General features: G+C 40.8%; 1 protein-coding gene across 1 annotated transcript in view; it reads left to right on the forward strand.

Moving 5' to 3' along the window:
* Su(tpl) (Suppressor of Triplolethal) overlaps positions 1 to 19,393 on the forward strand; it is a 157,773-nt gene extending 138,380 nt beyond the window's left edge. The window contains exons 8-10 of the mRNA XM_076768800.1: positions 163 to 1,099; positions 1,352 to 1,529; positions 1,630 to 19,393. Coding sequence (XP_076624915.1) covers positions 163 to 1,099; positions 1,352 to 1,529; positions 1,630 to 1,854 — 1,340 coding nt within the window. The 3' untranslated portion in view covers positions 1,855 to 19,393. The remainder of the gene's footprint in view (positions 1 to 162; positions 1,100 to 1,351; positions 1,530 to 1,629) is intronic.
* The last annotated feature ends 2,333 nt before the right edge of the window (positions 19,394 to 21,726 follow it).

Raw genomic sequence — 21,726 nt, forward strand, 5'->3', positions numbered from 1 at the left:
CGAACCAACCCGATTATATAAACTGCTAATCCTCCCCCCTGTCGGATTTATCCAAACAAAATCGGTGGATAACGTTAGTCCGTGTAGTTGTTTGGTTTCTTTGATACACATTATTTACGAAAGCTTGAACCCCATCTTTGACACAGTTTTTATTCGTTACAGGTAGCGGACAGTCGCCGAATTCCACTCATCCAGGTTCTCCTCCGGCTATCACGGCGCCGCCACCCTCTTTGAGCGCCAAACGGCCGGGCTACTTTCAAGGTAACGACGGACTGCCCACGAAGAAGCAACGGGTGTCCCGTTGCAAGAAGCCGGAGCCAAGCTCCGGCTCGTCGAACCCTGGGGAGAACGGAAGGACGGCTGGTAGTGGTGGTAATAATAGTAACAGTGTTAGTGGAGTTCACGGCGGCGGAGCCGGCGGTAGTAGTGCTAGTGGCAGTGGTGGTGGCACCGGTGTGGTTGACGGTTGGGACCAGAGGCAGCATCAGCGTGATCGCCGCGGCGATTACAGGCCCGAAAGAACAGCGAACAGTGATGTGCTACGGGGTGGCAGCTACGGGAGCGGGAAACCGTGCACGACGCCCACCAGTGACAGTGAGGACAACCGGACCGGTCACCGGGACGTCAGCGTCGCGATCATTGGGACATCGTCCGGTAGCAACGCCAGCAGCAACGCGACCAGCAGCCATAATTCTCATAGTAGTGTAGCCCATAGTAATTCGTTGAACAGCGGTCGTCATCATCACGCCGCCAAGTCCACGACGGTCGTTTCTGATAGTATTACCATCGCGGCCGTGGATTTCGTGGCCCGGTCGATGCCCAGTGCCGTGACTGACGGTGGTAGTACGGGTAGTTACAGTGGTAGTTCGAACGGCGTGCTAGCCGACAGGAGAGACAGGAGCGACAGGAACGACAGGGGTCGCGGAGGCGACAGGGACCGGGAGTCGAAGAAAAGGAACAGCGGTTCCAGCAGCAACACCTACAACGACCTGGCTGGCACCGATTACACCGGTACCGGGGACAGCACCGTCACCACCTCCACCTGCAGCCTCGACTTACCGGAGAGTCCCAAATCATCGGAGTATCCGGACTACCTCACGTGAGTCTCCCAACGAGAAATATAGTGTAGAGAATCGCTGTTAACGCTCGCAATAGAGTGTCAGACTCGTGACACTGATTATGGTCCAGAGCCACTCTTAGTTTACCAACTGTATTTATTACTTGATACGCGATGCTTTTCAACCCTTAAAGGGGTCAGGGTTTAGGTACATTCTATGAATCTACTATTGATCGTAATCCTGTTTTTGCACTTTGGATTTCTGCCATCTCGAGCATCTTGAATTATGTGCAGGTACTACACGACAATAAGCAGCTCAGAACAGAGAAGACGTTACAAGGCGGAATTCAACGCGGACTACGAAGAATATCGAAGGTTGCATGCTCAAGTGGCGAAGGTTTCTAAACGGTTTTCGCAGCTTCAGGAACGATTGAAACAAGAAGAGGCCTCTGGAAACTGGGAGGAATATCAGGTACTACGTCCATTCCTCTTAAAAGTATCCACTGCTGCTGTTTGATCTTCAACGGGGATGATCTATATTGTTCTTTGTTGTTTTTTTTCGTCTTTTGCAGGAAATAAGGCAACAAATTCTGTACGAGTATAACGAAACCAAACGGGATCCCGTGCACAAAGAGACGAAACGTCGGTTTCACTATCTGCACGAGAAGTTGAGTCACATCAAACGACTGGTCCTCGAGTACGACACGCAGAATTGTGGCGGCAGCATGATGGCGGCGTCCGGGAACAGCGCCGACGGTAGCAACGAAATGAAGGAGATGGACAGTTTGCACTACTGACACAAACTGAAAAGGCCGCCTCTTATCCTCTACCTTTTCTCGGTTGTCGGTACGCTACTGTCTCCGTTGTCGCAGAATTTGCATTTTCTCGGCATGTTCCAAGGCTGATCTTACGGTCCACATGGTTCCTGGGTTCTATCGCCGAAACAGTCAAGCACTCTGAGCCGGGGTTGCAAGATGTTCACATCGCATCGCAAGAGAAAAAAAAAAAAAGAATAATACCTTCACGCTGTAAAACCCCCGCGGAGGTCGAAGATATCACACCGTCGCTTTGACTTGGCGCGAACAGCGATCTCTTCGACTTGCGCCAAGCCGCGAGCTAGAAAGAGAAAAACGCTCGCGTTTGCTGCTACCGTTGACCAAACCGGTTAACCACTGACGAAGGCTTTACGACAATCGGTACGTTTGCAACAAACAAACAAATCATCAACAAAACAAAACAAAAACAAAAAAAGGAAACAAAAAATCCATCCGAAAAGAGAAAACGAGATAAGGGCATTCGCGGAGAGTCGGGGTGTGTTAACGAACCACGCGCAGCTGAACGTACGCCGATGTTTCTGAGCTTGTTCTCCGACGATAGGGGAAGATAATAGGGAAGGCGATTAAAGAAGGCAAACGAAGAGAAGGCAGTAATTAACTCTACGATAAGTTACTTACCGTGCGCACGTCCAAGTGTGTCGTCCAGTTTAAGAGTACGTAGATTAAAGTAACGAAAAATAAAAAAGATGATAACAAATGCGAATGCGAGAAGAGGGTCCAAAAAGGTAGTAAGGGCTTATCACGTGCCACGTCCTGAGGAGACTATACTTCTTTTTTCCGCCGGGAGGAAAAAAGCGAGACTAGCACACAGACTGTCCAACGAGCGCCGGTCCGCGAGGATCGTGAACGACGATCCGCGGCCGCGGCTCGCCATTATCTTTCCTTCATATTTTTCTTTTTTTTTCTCTTCATTTAACGTTTCCATATGTTTCGTGTTTTTTCCTTCGAGAAAGAGTAAAGTGGATTAAATATAGTTTATCGCAAGAGAGAGAGACCTTTACGCTTCGCGAATGTAAAAACGATTCAATTGTTACTTCCTCGTTCTTTGTTTTCTTCACCATGGCCCGCTCCTGTGTCGCGGACTCGGGCTACCTTCGCTAGTAAAGAATGGCACAACTTGAGAATCGATCGCGCGAGAGACAACAGACAAGGATAAAGGACGAACATGATGTTGAGGATTCAGTTTCTTTTTGTTTTTTTTTTCTTTTCTTTTCTTTTAGATTTACCTGCCATAAAGTGATATATAACCGAGCAAATCAACCGATCGCGAGTGAAGCAGGACTGCGTCGAAGTCGAGGGTCCCGCGACCCCTTCTAATCCGCGCGATCGCTCGTAGTGATTCCGGTTGTGTATATCGTACGTTAAGGTAGACCCATTTTTTACTATTTCAAATTAGTCATTGAAAGGGAGAATGCTCAGCGCCATCGTCATCGATACTGCAAAGATTTTACACGCGGCAACATGAAAATACAAAAAAAAAAAAAAGAAAAGTAATGGTATCAAGATAACGAGACTTACAAGTTTCATAGTAATTATTAATCGTCGCCGGCGATATAACATAGTTATACAATGTACAGGTGCGCCAATTTTCTTCGCGTGCAAGTAATACCTTCTTCGTGTAATTATTATTATGGCGATGAATACTATTAATATTATTATCAACGCTATTGCTATTATATTATATTGTTCGGATAGATAGGTAGGATAGGTACACGCGAGGCTGCGTTAGGACCTAGAACTCGTACGAGACGAACGAAGAGAGAATATGTTAGAGATATATACAGGGTGATTTGTAACTGCGCGTCAATACTTAGCGTACTAAATCTGGAGCACGAAACAAGAAAAGAATGTTACGTCAACGTAGGATGCCCAAGGTTTTTATTCTCCAAGTTACGACACGTTTAAGAAAAGCAGGCGCCGCGTCGCCATATAATCTAATACTTAATAATAGAGAGATTGTTAAATTTCTTTTCTACCATCGATGAGATTAAGCACGCTGCTCAAAATAATTGGGAGATCGCCCACTTGAATAACTTCATCGCTTACCAAATCACTTTAAAAGCTCTAGCGTATGGTATATAAGACATTCAGTACAAATATTACATTTTAAATACGCAAATACTGATTTCATCTCTGAAATTTGATTCGTTCCATCCAGAAATATGAACCCCTAATTATATTGAGTAGTATATTAAGCATTCTATGATCGAATGCTGCCTATCGCTTCTTCCCGAAGCGATATATTGGATTGACGACTGAATATATACACATGCTCCAATTATTAATGTACATATAACATATAGTTCATAAAATACTTCTTTTTTAAGTCGTTGTAACTTGGAAAACAAAGCGCGAATAACGTACTATCCCCCATAACATTTTTCTCTTGTTTTACAGTCTAGATTCACTCCCAAAAGTATCGACGTGTAATTAAAGGTCGAGCCTGTAAAGCCAATGTTTTCCATTGAATGTGTAACGAAAGTTTATGACGTTAATGTTTCTGATGTCCTTTTAATCTTTTGCTATATATACGTGCGTTTTATTATTATTGTTCTTGATTGCGGTTTCTGTTTTTTAGTCGACGTTGCCTTTTCAATTCGTATACGATAAATACGAGTGTCTTTCTTGGTTGTGCTGTTTTGTTTCACATTCAATAAGCATTTGCACTTGGTCGAACAAGTTTAGCGATAGGTCGAATAGAGACGAGAGACGATGGAAAAGGGAACTTCGGTTAGCATTGATTCGGTGTAACACGTGCAGTATTTCGTAAACTATGGGCATTATTTCGAGGTTATGTTCAAGACACAGATATAATAGAAAAAGTTTATGTAAAAATTTTTCGTATCCGACCTTGTTTAAAACGATAGCCATTGTTACGTTGTACCAGGCTCCCGCCTGTTTTTTAAGAAGCTACTAAAAGTTTTGATAAACTAAATACGGCAAAATAATTCACGAGTAAATACGTTAAGTAAAATTGGTATAGTAAAGTGGAACAAAATCAGACAATATGGCGGGAATGGCCATTAATGGTTAGTTGATTGGACTTGTTCTGCAATTATAGATAAATATTTGTACGAACTTGTTTTATTATTTTAGTGCGTTGAAGACGCCTCAGGAATTATGCCCACAATTTATGGAATACCCTGTATTCGCGCATACATCGTTAATTATAGAGAAGAAAACATCGTAAAGCTAGATAACCTAGCGGATTCGGCGTGTTCGTGAATGTTTTCGACGAAACGATCTGTTTCCTGGACGCGTTCTCATTAATTAACTAATCGCGAGCCAAGCAATGGAATAATCCACGATACCGTACATCCATAGTTTTAAACGATAAGGTTTTTACACTCTTACGATACACATTTAAACTTTCTTCCTGCATGCGATCGATCATCACAGACGTGACTAACTCGCATATTCGATCCACGATCGTTTTAATAATTCTGTTTCTTTTTGTTTGTTACGATTCGCTCCGATGTGTATGCGAAAGAAATCCGAGAGGCGATTATACGTTATTTGAATCATTTTGCGCATTTCGTTTAAGCATGCGAAACATTTATTATTTTCTTTCTTTTCTTTTTTTCGTTTACTGTGTATGCTTGATAGAATCGTAGAATTAGACATCGATGATCATTAGTATTCCGGGATCGATCGGATCTCGTCCAATTGTTTCCAATTATCATCGACGATTCTACGTTCGACAAGTTGCTGATTGGTCATGAGACGGTGATCGAAGTGGGTCGTGTAGAACGAAAGGGGGTCCCTGTTACGTTTGTCGCTGAAATTTTATCGCGCATCGTCACGTTGCGTTTTTAGTTCTTTCTTTTATTCGAGCCCCTCGCGTTATTTATATAACAAATTCTCCCGATACGATAGATTTCACACGTTCGCGACAACGATTACAATGGAGGCGAATTTGTTCGCTCCGCGACGTAGTAAATTAATAGTTGTTACGTTACAAAAGACACTTGGACCATAGTTCTTTAGAACGTTGTAGAGCATCGACAGTTCGACATTTTTCTATTCAATGATACTTGAAATTTTGTTTTATTTATGTGGAGAGTTCTTTCATTTATGATTGTACTCTTATCCAGGGTATAAAAATTATAAGAAAAAGAAAAACAATATTTTTTTGATTTTACCTGATTTTTAAATTATCGACTCGTTCGTTTTTCCGTATCCCCCTTACTGTGTTTGTTGGTTATGTTTCCGTTCTTCTGAAAAATGTCAATCGAAGAAATGTTGTACGTTGTCCAAAGGCTTTGCGTATATTTTGAAACGTTAAAGTGCATTTCACACGGACGAATGGGATAATTTTAAAAACGCCTGGCTTTTTTATGTCGCGGAGAAAAAGGTTAACCGAGCGCTTCTGGAATGCATGGCACAGTGTTGACAACTATTCTCTACTAATTGCAACGAATTATACGAAATGCAAAGCACACAGGAAAGAACGTCAGGATAAATATGCTAACCTATTTTTATATATATATATAAAGAAAACTATATCTATTATAAATAAGTAAATATACATATATATATATATATATATAAAATCGTATATTATATATGTACGATTTTGAAATCTATCGTGTGTGTGTTCATAGTTAAATTGAGAATTGTAAAATCGAATACGTCGGAATATATGGGTTGTAATTAAAGGTACAGGAATTGGTTAATATATTTCGTTGTTATAAATTGGACTACGTTCCGATTTGTAGATATAAATAATATAGGTATCCTATTTTTTGCTCACTTTTTCCTTGCATTTACAAACAACAACAACAACAAAAAAAAGTATGTAATAAAAATTATGAAATATTAATTTATGCGTTTCTTTTCATTCTTCATTCATTACACTCACCGTTTTTTTTCTGGCAAAAACCGGCGAATATGGGAGAAACAAACAATATACAGAAAAAAGAAAAAAATGTAAAGTTCAACAAACTTTCGTATTGCAAACCAAAACAAGGAAACAAAAGCAGTCATGGAAAAAGGGAGAAAAAAAACATTCCCCGGTCGTTTTCAACACTGTCATGCTGTGCCATACATATCCACTTCGGTGTACGATGGTTCAGTAAAAAAAAAAAAAAAAAAAGAAAGTTTGTCCGTAAATCATACACATCGTAAACTTTTCCTTTTGTGTAACGTTCACGCGTAGATTGCCAATAGCGCGCGAAATTAATAAATTCCGCAACGTACGTGACATACGGAATAAAACTTTGTCTGAAATGATCAAGTAACCACGTAAAACGGTGGTTGTCCGAGTTGTTTTATTGGTATATTAAATTTGTGAATTTTTCTAATCTTTCCAGGGATAGAATATTTCTGATTTTCAAGATTTTAAAGGGGTAGCTCCTCCGATACATCAGAAAATTCCTTGGAAGTCTATTGCCACAAATTAACAAGAATTAATTTCCTTAATACAAACATAACAATTCGTCGTATTAAAATAAAATATATTGCTTTAACTTCCCTTTGCGCAAATTGAAGAACTTTTAATGATCGATCAGCTTTACCCAATTCTTCCAAACATTCGAAAACTCGTCAGTGTCCTTTAACTTCGTAACGTTGCACAAATAGTACGCAATTTTGCATGCGATGCACGTATTTAACCGCTATGGCAATTAACGCGTGTTAACCCTTTCGCCAAGGCGCGCGTGTAAGAACGCTCGATGCAAATAAAACTATAATTACTTCGATCGCTATCAAATGTTCCGATAGTAAAATAAGCGTAATAGATCGAATTAAGTAGTCTACGAGAAATGTTTATACTATCCTTCTCAAACGAGTGTATGCGTGATCCAAGAAAGAAGACGAAGAAGAATTTCGGGGCATATCGTACTCTCACGAATAGACAATAAATGTTCAATCAACATAGGTCTAGAAATCGACATCGACGGGGACAAAATAAAAAGACAATGATTATTTGAGGAGAGAGTTTCGACTTTCTACGTATTCGAAGCGTCTACCTTTCATTTCAACGCGTACTTAAGATCTTCGTGGCGTAGAATTAGAATTCTATTAAAGAAATAAACGAGTGTTGCAGGTCAACCTGCGCGTCGTAATGGTAGATCGTATACGATTGATTCTCGAAAGTAAAACAGATTTTAGTGTATCGTCGAGATGGATTCGAAGGCCTATGTCGACTGCGTGTTTCTTTGTTATTTTTCTGATTACTGTATACCCCTAGAGTCCTCGACCACCATGTTTTTTTTTATCGTCCCGTATATGTAACTCGCAACAAAATGGTTGCGACAGTATCGGTTAAGAGTGTAAAACATTTATCGATCGTCCCGCGATTCTCGACGATTCCGTGGACACGCGAGCAATCCATCTTTTCGATGGCTCGATCGATGAACAAGAGTATAGCAGTGCCAAAGAGACTGAGCCGAACGACACTCAAAGAACATTGTAGGAGATACTAGGTGTTCCAAGTGCGACTTAAGTAAACGATGCAATAAACGTGCTTCTAGTGTACGCCGCGTTTCTAAAACGAGATTCGACGATTGTTCGACGTACGAATGCTCATAGGGATGCTCGAAACGAAGACGAAGAACCTCACAGGCTTGTCCGATAAAAGTTCCTTCAAGCTCGCGGAACGTTCCTCGCGACACTGTCGGGACGCACAGTTTGTACAGAAAGTAACGTCTTCGCGAATGTAAGTGCTCTTAACAATGCATTTGATAAACTCGTAACGATTGTTTTCGATCATCGTGGCTTCGTTATCGTTTCCGTTGCGACAAGCTTCGAGTATAGAAGAACCGTTCGAACCGAGAGAGTTCGTTTTCTCCCCGTACATTTTCTCCAATAGCGTCATTGCGGTCAGAAATAGTTCTCGTAGTATGTCTTCGGTAGTTTAACGCGTATCGCGATCGACGGTCACGCGTTTCGATGTATTATCGTTAAGTATCGTCTAGACTAGAGGTCGTTATTCCGACCCTTTGAAACGAATCAAAATTCTAAATACTAACGACGGTCCCTCACTTTCACTCCGTTTTTACTTCTTTTTTTTTTTTTTTTACATATATTTTTCTTTCTTTTTGTAATTCTATAATACGGTCGGTCGGACTGAAACTTCTATTGCGTTGGCCCCAGCAAACGTAGTGCCTTCTTTTCTTTCGGTTGCGGAGTTTATCGTTTGACGTTCTGATTTCTGCGAACCTCGATGCGCACAGAATGTCACGTTTACGTAGATAAAAACGAATAATCGATGGATCGTTGAACCAACGAGATCGCGGAAAGCGATTCACGCTTATCGCCGATCATTGAAACACACACACGTAGTGTCTTATCGGTTAAATGTCGTTGAGTGATATTTAACTCGAAGTAGAAACAATAGAGGATAAAGTTCTCGCGAATCAAAGTATATCGACCTGCGCGAGCCTACGACATCAGAGAAAAAAAATGCTCGAACTCTTTGTCTCTCTCTCTCTCCCTCTCACTCACTCTTTCTTGATTTGTTGGAAGTTTTAAGGGTGAAAAAAAAAAACAGAAAATCCAAGTGCCAATTCTAGCGAAGCGAGAGTAAAGGACTATACATATATATATATACGTATAATATAAAAAAATATATATCTATATCTATATATATACATATATATACATATATATATGTGTATATATATATATACAATAATACCTAGTGTAATTTTACGTGCATTATTTCTTACGTGAATGATACCAATACATGCAAACGCGCCGACGAGGAAGGAAACACTCTCAAACTGTCTTTGCTTCGACATTTGGTTAAAAAGAAATGATTAAAAAAAAAAAGAAAAAAAGAATAAAAAAGCGTCGAACGCAAAGGGTAGTTTTTATTTCCATTTCTTCCTCGTTTGCGCCACGGAACGCATCATTATCGGAGGGACATACACTTAGACGAATTTTTAATGAGAATAATTATCGCGTATTAGGCGAGTGAAACTGTAAAAACGAAGCGAGACGGTGTGCCGCGTGTAGGTTTTAAGGTTAAGTACATTCTTACGTGGGCATCGTTGGTGTTTGTCGATCTTTCTGTACTGCTCACAGTCTCTTTCTCTGTCCAAATGTCGAATCGTTGATACCTTCATTGCCCATAGTCGCAAAATGTCAAGAGCAAGGGAGTTCGTTTATCGATCGAAGAACGACCCGACGCTTCGATGATCCTTCGAGCATGGCCTTCGCGAACGAGGTCTCTATCGCGTTCATTCTTCTCGCGAGAAACTTCGAAACTTCTTGCAGTCTTTCCCCAATTAACGAAACATATTTCGCGAACACTCGATACTTCTACAGAGCCTGTGACCGTTCATGTCATTCGTAATTGTTAATTATGTATTTCGTGGTTATTCTCCAACGTCGATACTCGGTATGTTTAATTTGCAATAGTTATCCATATCATCGAGAACACATGGACTTCCGCTTGAAACATCTAACAGAGACTGAAACAAATTCGTTCATAGACTATCAAAGGTTCGTTTATTCGATGACCAAATTTCCGATAAAATTTGATTAGTGTCATTCCAAGGCTCTTGGTAGGTTCTTCGTCTTTTCCCTCCTCTTCCATTTTGCGTCTTCACTGTCTCTTTCGACCGTCCCTGTCGGACAGAAAAATTTCTCGTTGCGTAACATCTTATATGACCGCTGTGTTTCATCGTAATCGAAGCGTAGCCAAGCGAGGAGAACGATTTAATCAGAAAATCGAAACGACCCGCAAGACGTGTTATTAGAAGTTCAAAATGCTACAAAAACTATTCGATAGTAGATGCGCGAAGCTCATATTCTTCTCTCTATTTGTAACTAGAAACGTGTTGCTATAGCAGCGCTGCAGAGTCGACTGGTCGATGTTATTCCATTCGGCGTGCAATTTTCGTAAACTATCGTCGAGCACTGCATTGTTCGAATTCTAACGCTATTAGCATCGAAATGTCCATCTAAAACATTTTTCCTAAACAAATATGCACGGACTGTCAACGAATAAATATGGTCGAGCTTCTTCGTCAACGACATACGGACTGTCGCACTACCTAACGACAAAATGTATTCAGCAATACGTGCACGCAACCACTATATTCTAAGGTTAGGTCCATTGTAATGATTCACGACTACGGAACTACAACATTGGATATTGCCAAAATAACCAACAGAGGTTACGTTGGATCGATGCACAAACGATCAATAAATTCGTTGAACTGGAAAATAATTCTGTCGAGTGACGGGCAATAGAGGCTGTTCGTTGGTTTAGCGACGGAAACAAAAGTTCTTCCGCTGTTTCGAACACGAATTCGCCCCTGTTCGCTTTTCAATTTCTATCGCGCGAAGGCTTTTTTTTCAATACGGCTATAGCAGCTTAATGCGCCTACTTGGCTGCGCGAATATCGACGAATAAACATTCGTATTCGAAAGGAGAAAGAAGCGAGATCAAATATAAAAGATTGTCTCGATACACGATATCCGATTTCCGGTTACGCGCATCTTTCTATTCATCGGTTTGAAGAAATGCACGTGGTAGGAGATATCGTATCTCCCGATAAAAAGGACGCACGCTTTGATATACGACTATTTTCGTACGTTAGAATTTTCTGGCCAGGCTCTTTCGATTCGATCTCCGATTTTCATAAGCAATAGGCTGGACGGGATTGCACCTTCGAACAAGAGACGTTTCGTTTTTGTTCGCATTTAACGGTTCTAGCCGGTTATACACGCGACGTGCCACACCGTGCCAAATACGTACGAACGAAGTGCATTAAGTAGTTAATTAATTGGTGTATAGATCGCGCGACTAGTTCTGTGCCGTGAAGTTTTGTATATACGTACGGCTGCTACCGAAAACGAACGACACACACCGGTGTCGCAATTCTGTCGGCAAAAAGGATCTCCAGTCGGCGATTTCTTTTTTCCCTCTTCGCGCGAGCATGCGAGGCATCGAGAGACACGTAGCCATCGCGATAACATTGGATTCACATCGAACTCGCAGCGCGAATCCTTACGAAGAACGTTTTCAGAAACGATCGCACGCGATTCTTTGATAATACCTGTCTCGAGAAATATTTCGAACGAGTGCCTCGAACTAGATTCGTTTATCGTTACAGTTCTTAAACGGTTCGTCGTTGTTCGTAATGGGGAGATTATACGAGGGCACCGGCGAGTGATTCGCGCTCAAAAATTGTTGCTATAGCACGTTCCATGAGACGACGAAATTGGAGGTTAACTCGTCACGTGACCAAACTATTGTGTGGACACTCCCCTTCAAATTTTTGCTATAATTTTGTTTTATCGACGGGACCTTCGGACAGTACTAATCTTGAACCGATATTACTAATATAGACACAGACAACTCAGCAGGTTAACCGATAGTTTCCTTTTGTAAGAATATTTTTCACTCATTTTTCGTACGTTTCCGAGTTTTTAAATGTATTTTTATTTGTATTACTTTATTTGATATCTTTATACATTTTTTCTTTGTAAATATAGTGCATATAGAATTGTGAAATGGTTCATTGCTGTTTATATACATATGCAACGGTGACTCGTATAAATTGTTTCGTATTTGTATATACTCGTGGAATAGTCTCTCGTGGTTTTTGTTTAAATCAGCTTTTCGTCTTATGGAACGTTGCATAGTATTGTTATTATTATTTTTCAACATTAACATCGTAGATCCTTAAAAGACGAGTGAGTTACCGGAAGGGCGGTATACATGTCCGTTTATCGCGTAGTACTATATTTTCTAACTGTGATGCTAGGAATTTTGTAACACGTAGGTTGCGTATAGATTTCGTTCGATGGTGATTCGATGAAGCAGATTTCTCATTGTTGGACCGACAGGTTCGCGACAGGATGAATGACGCGCCGTTGATCATCGCCTTTTTCCCCTTTTGTTGATTCCATGTTTGTTGTCTGATTTGGTTCGGTAACCGAGACGAAACGATAGTTTCTCCGACACGACGCGAATGATTTGTTGTTACGAACGGAACACTGGTAAAGAAAGATCGTCGTAGGTGTTCGTACAAGTACTCTGGATATCGATAGAAATTGTGGGGGAAAAAATGTACGATTTGCGCGCACGCCGAAACAAAAAAAAAGGAAATAAATAATTGTAACAATTAGAACAACGTCGATTCTAACATTTAGTTAATTATACTTTCGCGTCGTGCGAACTAACCTCTCGGCACGTATAAATCGATCCTGCGAACGAGAAACATAGAACGTAGTTGCATAATCGTTGGATGTAGAATTCAAGAATTGACACGTGTGTCGAATAAAAAGGCATACGTACGATATTCGAAGAGATTTAGTCGCGAACGGATCGTGATCTTTTTGTACATACTATTCATTAATCTCGATGACACAAGCATGCGACATCGTTGTACAGTACACAAATAGAGTTAATGGTACATCATAAGCACCGAGTGAGTTCAAACTTCGCTCGAGTGCATCGTGCGACTTCCACGATGACCAGACGGGGGCTATCGAACGATCGTTTCTTCACAACAAATTGCATTATCAGAGACCCACGACGTTGCCGATAATGATCTTACAACCAATTGAGGTTCTCTCGTAGATTCTTGTTCGATCCTCCCGCATCGAGGTCATCGAAGAACGCCCGATCACGAAAATCTCTTTTTACCCGAGGGGCTTGCGGCTGAAGGTGCTCGAGCGTCGTAGCAAAGAAAAAGAGAAACGAAGCTTCGCGCTACGCAAGAAAGAGAGAGTACAGAAACCGCGTAACGACACTGAGATCTCGCGGTGGCAGAAACGAAAACGGTGAAGACGAGGAGGACGAAGAAGAACGAGGAAGCATGATTTCTATCGCCCATATCAAACTAAGGGTTAGCTCGTAACGAATCATAAAAGCGAAAAAGAACAAAAAAATAAATAAATAAAATAAAAAAGTAAACGAATGAGGGGACCGGTCGCGTGATCGGGACGACCGACGTGCCGATAAAACCGATTCCGTCGAGATGATTATTGCCTTCTGCCCTCGTGGACGATTACGAGGCCGGTCTCTGGCTGCGTACTATCGAGGAAATACGGGAAACGTTTACACGTTCTCTGAAGCGCTTGTTAAATGTGTGTATATCGCCTCGCGTACTTGAACGACTGAATTTAATTAAAATCGTGACTTAATGCGATACGTGCGAATGCGTTTGCGAGCGCCTGGAAAACATTTTGTGTCCTTCGAGAGACAACGTTGTCCTTCGGAGGTCCCGTACGGTGATCCCTTTCCGCGTTGCCTCTTAGAGGGAAGGGGAAAGGGTGGAACAACGACGACGGAGGAACAAAAACGCGTTGTTTTCCCCCCCTTTTCCCTTTCGCTGCTTTTCTTTCCGTCCTTCGTGTCGCACTCGCGGCGACCCGACGGACGAACGAGCGAGAAGAGGGCACCACCAACAATACACACTCGTACACGTACAGAAAATGCATACGCAGGGCGGTAGGGACGGTCCCACGAGAGAGGATCCGTTCGTACATAGGTATATAATGTAACCCGTGACTCTTTTTATTGACGACGACTGCATTGCTCCCCCTGACAAAGGCTCGTATATTCATTACATAGTTGTATTTGCAATTATTACCTATGCATATATATATAAATATAAATATATAAATATATATATGTATATTATATTCACTAATTAAAGTATATACAAATGGCAAAGAACGTGGATAAAAGAGAGGAATTTAAATATTGTTGGCGAGAATGGAGGGCACTGATGAACGAACGCGTGGAACATTATCGACGACGGAGGGGACACACATCGATGATTTCGCAATGATAGGAAAGAGAAATTCGTATATCTCTTTCCGACTTTGGGATACCGTGAGATATACGAGGGGGGGAAAAGAACGGACAAACGTTTCTTCTTTTTTTTTCTTCCCTTTCTCTGTTGATTCCATTTTCTCATTCTGTTTCTTTTCCCCCGGTTCTTCTTCCGCCAATTATTATATAATTATTACTATTATTACAATTACCTAATTATTATTATTATTATTATTATTATTATTATTATTATTATTATTATTATTATTATTATTATTATTAATGTTATTAAGTATGTTAATCTTTCGATTGCATTATCCTAGAGTTTACACTGGGACGTGCAATGTTGCGGTTCGAGATTTATTAACCTGCTTAGACAAATTTCGTCTTCGCAAAAAGTGATAACGCGCGATCGATCGTCCTGGGGGAATGATCCTTGGATCCAAACGACGAGTGCATAAGAAATAAACGTTTTACGTGAAAGAAAAGAAAAAGAGAAAAAGAACTTTTCCGATCGAATTTTATCAACGTGGCTGACAGTGTATTCAGCATCGAAGACTCGTAACCGCATCTTTAAACCAATCGAAATTCGCAAAGTATAAGCTCACGTACGATGAAACAGCGAGAACGAATATATCTGTTATTTGGATTGCTTAAGCGCGTATGTTTGCACTGCGTAAGCAAAGGGGAACATGTAAATCGAGTAGCGCGATGTTCGTGCAATCATATCATTCGGATAGTGCAAGCAGGTGTTCTATCCAAATAGTACAAACGTCTAGGTAGCATAAACACGACTGTTACGTACGTGGGCGTGTACGATGTAATAATTTTCGCAAGCGAAGGAGACACGTTGTTCGAAATAATCGGAGGATCGCGTGACTGTAACGAGGAAGCCGCTCAAGACATTAAAAGTTCTAATTTTAAGTCGGTAAAAATGCTATTACAAATACACAGTATTCGTTTCATCCCTAATTTTGGCCATTTGAATTCTAATTATAAATTATAGTTACATATATATCAAATAACTATTCGATCGAATAATCGTCACGAGTAAATATAGAATTGGTCCGAAGTAAGTGGCCTCATTCACGGACATACGTAACAATATAATCGTTTAAAAACTCGAAAAGCTGTTTACGATAACTTATCTAATAAATGGACGAGGATATTTACGTCGTTCCCATTCGTCGTTTGTTCGAATAAAATTTCAATTTTCATAATATTTCTTGGGCGTGCATGAAATGGAAAACATTCCACTGAAATTTCGGTCGCGATGCTGAGACAATGTTTTTGACTATGATCGAGATAATTACGTGTAAACGGTACAGTAATCGCGTGCTCATCGTAATATTAAAAAAATACGGGTTTTCGTACCTCTGTTTTTCGAATCTACGGCCATTCCCCACGGATGTCATCGCGTAGCATGTCGGTGTTGTATGTACAGTAGGTAACACGGATTTATGCCGCTTGAGGAGACTATGTCTTCCCCCTTTTCATACATTTCTTGATGCCATCCGACACAATGGAACATCTTGGCTCTGCGAAAGACTGGAAAAGGGAAAACATATTACTTCTGTGCAGTATGTATCCGTGAAGCTGGGTGTGCATACACTGGAGAAAAGTGATCTCTCGCGCGGACCAAGCAACATAAAAACGTGCCTGGTACGACATTCTCGAGTCGTCGACGAATACGATACGCAGCGCCGAACATATGCGACGAAACAGAATGATTCTCGGATAAAACTAATCGTAGATACGAAAGGAATTATTATCACCATTTTATTTTTACTGTAACATAGATTTATCGCTTCTCATTCGAATCTAATTAAAAAAAGAGAAAACGGATATATCGTTATTGCGAGATATCTGTGCATTTATTAAGAAACATATTTTCTTTTAGGTTTTGAACGTAAAATGAATCGTATTCGGATTTCAGTTGTGTGTCAAATAGTTTCTACAATTAGTTTCGTTTCGAGAACAGCTCTGTGCCGATAGTTATGTTCGACGATGTACGTAAAACGAAACACGAATATCAAAAAGAGATCCCTTTTCCGCGGCGGACTCTCCGGTTTGTTGTTATCGGGTGCGAGGTGCACACAGAACCGGGAACGTTATTGCGCAAAACAACTTCCTCCGCTTCCTTGATACGATTCTGTTTCACGCGCGCTTCCGGCCGTCTCCCCGCGTGCTTCTGTTTTTATGTGGAGAGAGAGAAAAATAAAAAAGACGTACGTGGTTTTAAAATACATATTACGTGAAAGTATCGAGCGAAGAAATAAAAGAAAGAATAAAAAAAAGAAAAACCACATATAACACGACGAGAAAGATAAAGAAAGAACGGCGAGCGACGAAGTTATGATTCACACGAGCGTGATAAAAGAGAAGGATGAGTTTGAGACGCTCTCTTACGAGCGGAGAGAAAGAGAGCGAGTTTATAAGCCGATTGGTTGATTTTACTACGAACAACCTACGATATACATATACGATACATTGTGTTTTCTTTTTTTCGGTGACGATTACCGCTTGACGATTTATCGATACGAACGACGATTATATGGCGACGACTATATGCGAGAGCGTAGATGGAGTATGTATAAAATGTATTTTAAGCGTGGACAAAAAAAAAAAAAAAAAAAATTCAATTTACACTTACGATTTACAGTAACGAGTAACAATACTGATGTGGGTTGTGCATAAGGGAAAAACGTATACACGTGATTCGGGGCGGGCCATGCCAATGGAGAATCGGATCGAGTCCCACGATCGCGTTCGAACGCGTGGAAAACGAATTTTCATTCCACGCCTGCTCCTTTCCGTTACATTTTTATCGTGCTCTTCGTGCACGGTGTGTATCCCGTTGTCGCCACCAATCGATCGAATTCCGTCGTTTTTAACCTGTAACGAAAACCGTTTTATAACAAACGGATACGAAATGCTCGAGTCTACGTTCGAAAATCGTTTCATGCTTTCGTTGACGTTCAATCGAATCGAAGAACCGAAGTATCGTATGTTGGTTCTTAAGGAAGAAGCATTTTGAACGTAGTAGAACCGGTAACGTCTTGGAACGTTTACTGGTTAAATGCAGAGATGGGCAAAATTCCTTGTCTAAAGATTTTGAATAACGAATAGAAAAATTATAATCGAATCGAATGAATGTTTATCCGAGCAACTGTTTAGTCAAATAAATCGCTATTGAACTTTTTATTAAATTCTGCCCGTCTCTGAGTAAATGTTATTAAACGAGAGGTTCAACGAAAAAAACGGCACGCAAATGAAAAGTGGAAGAGAAAGAACGCACAGACGTTAGAAAACGAAAACAAGGAGTGCCAAATCATCCGTGACTTCCGTCCCACTTGGGCAATAATGAATACACCAACTTGACGAAAATGTGAACGTTGCCGCTTGTCCTTCAATAATCGTAAGAATTCTTAATCTGTCCGCTGCGTCGATTCTTTTTTCGCGTATTACGCGACGAGGAATGAATATTAATTGCGAAAAGTGTCCTTGCATCTATTACATTTTCGCTAAAATTCATTCCTCGTCGCGTATACCGTGACGGGACGTAGAAAACGAACAATTCAGCCATCCAAAGAAAGAGAAGAAGTCGCGAGCATATTCGAATGACGTTTCACGGTAAACCAGTGTTGTTCACGAGTACATCGATCCCCTTACGCAGCTTTATTCCCCTTCTGCCAGCCGTATTATGTTTGTGTGAACGTGCACATATGTACAACGCGACGAGCAACTGGCATTCGTGCATACATATGTAATGTAAGTGGATGCTTCGTATATATTCGCCTTAGTTAACAGGTTTAAGGTTTCTGTTTTGTAAAATGCTTGTCGACTCGAGGCGCGAAGACATCTGTTTTTCTTCGAAACACATAAGCAACCTTGAAATTATCCCGAGCCAGTTTTTATCCTAAAAGGGCCTACGTAAACAGGATGCGTTTTCCTAACACGCGATCGAGGTTAAACTTCCTTTCTTCCTAATTTCGTTTTCCCTTACTAAATGCAACTTGCAGAATATACGTATCGTCAGCAGAGTTGTAATAACAATAGATTTGCGTCGCGTACCATACTAATTTTCCCTGTTCTCTGTATCTCTTTAGATGCCTGCCTCTTTTCAAAATTTTGTCCATCTGTGAGTAGGAATAATAACTAGAGATAGAGTGAAAGAAGCTTCGTAAGCTAAGAAACTTTATCGTGAACAACGCTGCAATAAACGATCGTCCTTCGAACGATCGATGTAAATAATAATCGATCCAGATTAATAACTTCGACACTCGCAATCAGTGCCTGTCGTTTCGTCGACGAGAATGTTACCAACGAACGAGAAAAAAAATATTAAAATACGAACGATTCAGTCCATGTCAAAGGACGAACCGATTAAATAAAAAAACGAACTCGCATCCGATTCTCCATATTATGGACGCTTTTACCAAAATACAACAAATCGGCCGTGGTTAGAATTCTGGCGGCGGTTAATTAAAAAAAAAAAAAAAATATTTATTCGAATGACTTGCCAGTTTCGTTGCACAGTATATTACGAAGTAGGTTCGAGCAAGAAAAAACTATACAAAAAGAAAGAAAACAAATCAATAATAAGGAAAGAGATCTATAGATTACGGATTGATGGATAAGTTGCATAGCTATTTGAGAAGTTTCACGAAATATCGATGTATATATTTTAAGTTTGTATTATAATGCCCCCACTTAATTTGTATGAAATGGAGAATTTCAAACATTAAAATGATGATAAAATTTCGGTCTTTTTCAATTTACCTTTATTCATTCTTTTCGTCGCTGTATAGGTTATATAAATCATTAACTTTTATTTACAGCATACATACGTGTCTAAACATACAGACGTCTTATTATTTAAATTTTCCATACGTGTCTTACAAGTATCATGTTTTAAGTATTGAGGTTAATTTCTATACATTACATTCCAGCTTTTTCTTGAAATCAGTTTTAAAGTCAATGAAAGTACCAAACAAGAAATTTATAAAACGTCGCTTGATTATGCGCATAAATAGATTCATTCGACTGATAGAGAACAAATTTTTAGTTAGATAACAATATAGAATAATGAATAGAAAATTAAAAAATTCGGATAAGAGGTTATAAAGCCGGAACATTGTTCATTAGCCCATGATTTATTCTGTATCAGCTAGTTACCTTGCATCCTCCTTTTTGGAACGTATGTAAAGGTGTGCTCATTTTTTGAAGTTCGTTGACCCATTTTTGCACAGGTCATCTCTTCAACGACAATATTCAAAGAGGGGACGTCGAGCATTGGGAAAAGAGGCGGGCGTCTTCTTTTGTCTCTTTTTCTATTCTTTCAACACGCCACATCTGACGCAGAGATGCCAGAAAGGCACCGAAGGTGCACTCTCACACTATGTCAGATCACGCGTACGTGAGCTCGTGGAGTTTCGGAAACCCGACAAAGGCAAAATGACGCATGCCCTCTTTCTCGATTCTCCGAAGTTGCCCGAAGTAATTTCGGACCGCCTCGTGGGAGTAGAGAGAGAAAGGCTCACACTTCCTTTCTCGCTCTTGAACAACTAATATCCGACCTCCCGTCAACAGGTTTCCACTGGCCTCTGCCGACCGCTGCTGACCACTCCTGGAATTTCTGACAACGTGTAACGATTACTATTGACGTCTGCCAGCCTCCGCTGGCCTCTGCTGATCGCTGCTGACCACTCCTGTTATTTCTGACAACGCATAACGATTACAACTTGCTACTGCCTGCCCCTGCTGGACTCTGCTTGCCACTGCTTGCCACTGCTAGCCTCTGCTGACCACAGCTGACCACCCCTGATACTTCTGACAACTTATAACGATTACTACTTGTTACTGCTTGCCCCTGCTGGACTCTACTTACCTCTGCATGCCTCTGCTGGCCTCCGTTGGCCTCTGCTGACCGCTACTGACCACTCCTGTTATTTCTGGCAACGTACAACGATTACTACTGGCTACTGCCAGCCTCTGCTGACCTCTGCCAGCATCTCCCGACCTAAGCTGGCCTCTGCCAACATCTCTCGACGTCAGCTGACCATCGCTGACCACTGCTGACCGTTGCTGACAACTTGTGACATGATGTAATATAATATAATATGTTTATATGTATTAAAGTTTTGTATAATGTAAATCTATGACAATAAATGATATAATTTCAAAGAATTCTATGTATTCTCATCATTTTTTACTCCTCTTTCCCTCTCCAAATTTCCCGCCGCCAGGAATCTCTGCGAATTCCTGAAAATGACGTTATTTCTAAGAATTCCTGAAAATTCTCGGATCCCTGAAACTTACCGGCGTCCCTGAAACTTCTCGGAATCCCTGAAATTTCCAAGAAGTTTCAGGCAGCGGCAAAAGTTCCGGCCTGAATTTATCGGCAAAAATTTAAAGTACATTACGTAATAGCTCTTCAAAATTTCTCGCGGCCGGAATTTTTCGACAAAGATTACGTAATATTACGTAACATTATGTAATATTACGTAATATTACGTAATAGCACTTTAAAATTTTTGCCGAAAAGTTCAGGCCGGAATTTTAGCCGCTGCCTGAAACTTCTTGGAAATTTCAGGGATTCCGAGAAGTTTCAGGGACGCCGGTAAGTTTCAGGGATTCCGAAATTTGAAATCTTTCCGGGGAACTTAGAAAATTTTAAAAGATTCGGAGTGTCTTATAACTAAGGGAATGATTTCGATAGGAAAAGAAGGGTAAAAATGATGGGAACACATAGAATTCTTTGAAATTATATCATTTATTGCCATAGATTTACATTATATAACACTTTAATACATATAAACATATTATATTATATTACATCGCGTCACAATTTGTCAGCAACGGTCAGCAGTGGTCAGCGATGGTCAGCGTTGGTCAGCGTTGGTCAGCGATGGTCAACTGACATCGGGAGATGTTGGCAGAGGTCAGCAGAGGGTGGCAGAGGTGGCAGTAGCCAGTAGTAATCGTTGTACGTTGCCAGAAATATAAACGGTGCTCAGCAGTGGTCAGCAGCGGTCAGCAGAGACGAGCAGAGGCATGCAGTGGCAAGCACAGGCAAGCAGAGACTTGTAGGG

Source organism: Colletes latitarsis, chromosome 1, assembly GCF_051014445.1.
Source record: "Colletes latitarsis isolate SP2378_abdomen chromosome 1, iyColLati1, whole genome shotgun sequence".
NCBI classification, from domain to species: Eukaryota; Metazoa; Arthropoda; class Insecta; order Hymenoptera; family Colletidae; genus Colletes; species Colletes latitarsis.